Genomic DNA, 1,874 nt, shown 5'->3' with positions numbered 1-1,874 from the left:
GAGCTGAACTATAAATAACCCTGTTTTTTTTTTTTTTTGCTTTAATAAAACCTTAAAAGGTTTGTTTGATTTTAGTGTTTAATGTCTTTTTAATTATGAATCTGTTGAAATAAATAACCAGCTGATCTTTGTTTTAAACTGTTGCGTAATAAACATGTAAACCCTGTGTTAACGCGCTCTTCCTCCTCTCAGGGCACCGTCATCATCATCGCCAACCACGGAGACCGGATCGACATTCCAGCCGGTTCCATGCTGGAAAACAAGATCGTATCGGGGAACCTCCGCATCATGGACCACTGATGCCTTTTTATCACACACACACACACACACACACACACACACACACACACACACACACACACACACACACACACACACACACACACACACACACACACACACACACACACACCCTCATCATGTGACCCCAGTTGGCTTCATCCCAGTCATGTGACCTGTTTGTCATGTTCAGGCTCCTCTGTAGTGGGGAAATACTGCCCCCTGCAGGCGGTTATTATATAATGTAAACCTTTAATAGTGTTCATCATGAGCCTCTTATGGCGGTCACGGTAAATAATTACCTAAATCTATGATTATGAAAAGAAAAATAAGAACATTTATATTTTCTGTTTTTATTCTTTTCTGACCTGATTTTCAGCGTAGATTCTATGTTATTAATAATCTGTGTGCTCGCACGGAGAGTTTTAACTGTTTATTTCAAGCAGGAAGTCGTCACTGCGAGGTTTCACAATTCAGCTGTTTAAATATAAATACCTGGATTACAGTGTTCTGTTGACAGGTTGGCCGTCACATAATAATAATAATAATAATAATATTGAGTATTATATATGAGTCTCCAGTTTATCGTTCACAGAAAGAAAACTAAACGTAGAAAATCTAGTAGTTAGGCGGTAAAATGACTGAATGAAATTTAATTGGTTTTATAGGTCAGATATATTCTGGATGAAGAAGCTTGTGACTGATGAGACTGAAACATCACTTCTGCGTTGATTTGATTCATCGACTTAATACAGAAAACGCACGTTTTTCTGTATTAAACGCAGGTAGTCAGTCCATCCGTTCATATACATGTTTTAAATGGAGCAGCTTTAAAAAACACACCGTGCATGAATCCAGCGCGGACGCCATGAATTTATATAATAATAGTTATTATGTAACAGCCGAGACGTTAAAGGCCTTTATTTGTACGTAGATTATATTTTTGTTTCCTGTTTGCTCACATTATGACCTTAATGTCCTGTGAAACCTCCACGTCGCCTCTGTCTTCTGCAGCGTTGGTACACGCACACGCACACACACACACACACACACACACACACACACACACACACACACACACACACACACACACACACACACACACACACACACACACATACACATACACACACACGGACCGGAAGGCTGAAAGCAATAAGTGTTGATCTGTGACGGTGACGAGGTCTCAGGCCTCTGAGCTGAATAAAGTGCAATATATGAAATAATGAGTGTGTGTCTTTTGTTGTGTCACAAACACACAATCACTCGGGGTTCACACACATTCTGACCAATGGGTTTCATGACTTTAAACCAAATGTCCATGACAAACATTTAGTGAAATCTGGGTGTAAACAGTAAAAAGTGAGTAAATGTAGTATTTAAACTAACAATGAGAACACAAAGCATACAGTAAACCTTAAATGACACAAATGAATGAGACAATAGTTTGATTAAAAGAATAAACATCTATATAGATGCCTGTATGTATGCCTGCTAATATTTTGAGTCTTTCTTTTAAAAGCATATTCATTATTTCAAACTCAGCGTAAATGAACGACATGAACACATGAATATAACACATTTACATGACTTTT

The 1,874-nt window shown here is 38.1% G+C and overlaps 1 protein-coding gene across 1 annotated transcript in view; it reads left to right on the top strand.

Moving 5' to 3' along the window:
- Window positions 1-1,488, top strand: part of ugp2b (UDP-glucose pyrophosphorylase 2b) — a 19,439-nt gene extending 17,951 nt beyond the window's left edge. The window contains exon 9 of the mRNA XM_079229662.1: window positions 193-1,488. Coding sequence (XP_079085788.1) covers window positions 193-300 — 108 coding nt within the window. The 3' untranslated portion in view covers window positions 301-1,488. The remainder of the gene's footprint in view (window positions 1-192) is intronic.
- The last annotated feature ends 386 nt before the right edge of the window (window positions 1,489-1,874 follow it).

Source organism: Taurulus bubalis, assembly GCF_910589615.1.
Source record: "Taurulus bubalis genome assembly, chromosome: 14".
Taxonomy (NCBI): Eukaryota; Metazoa; Chordata; class Actinopteri; order Perciformes; family Cottidae; genus Taurulus; species Taurulus bubalis.
This window is presented reverse-complemented; position numbering and strand designations above follow the sequence as displayed.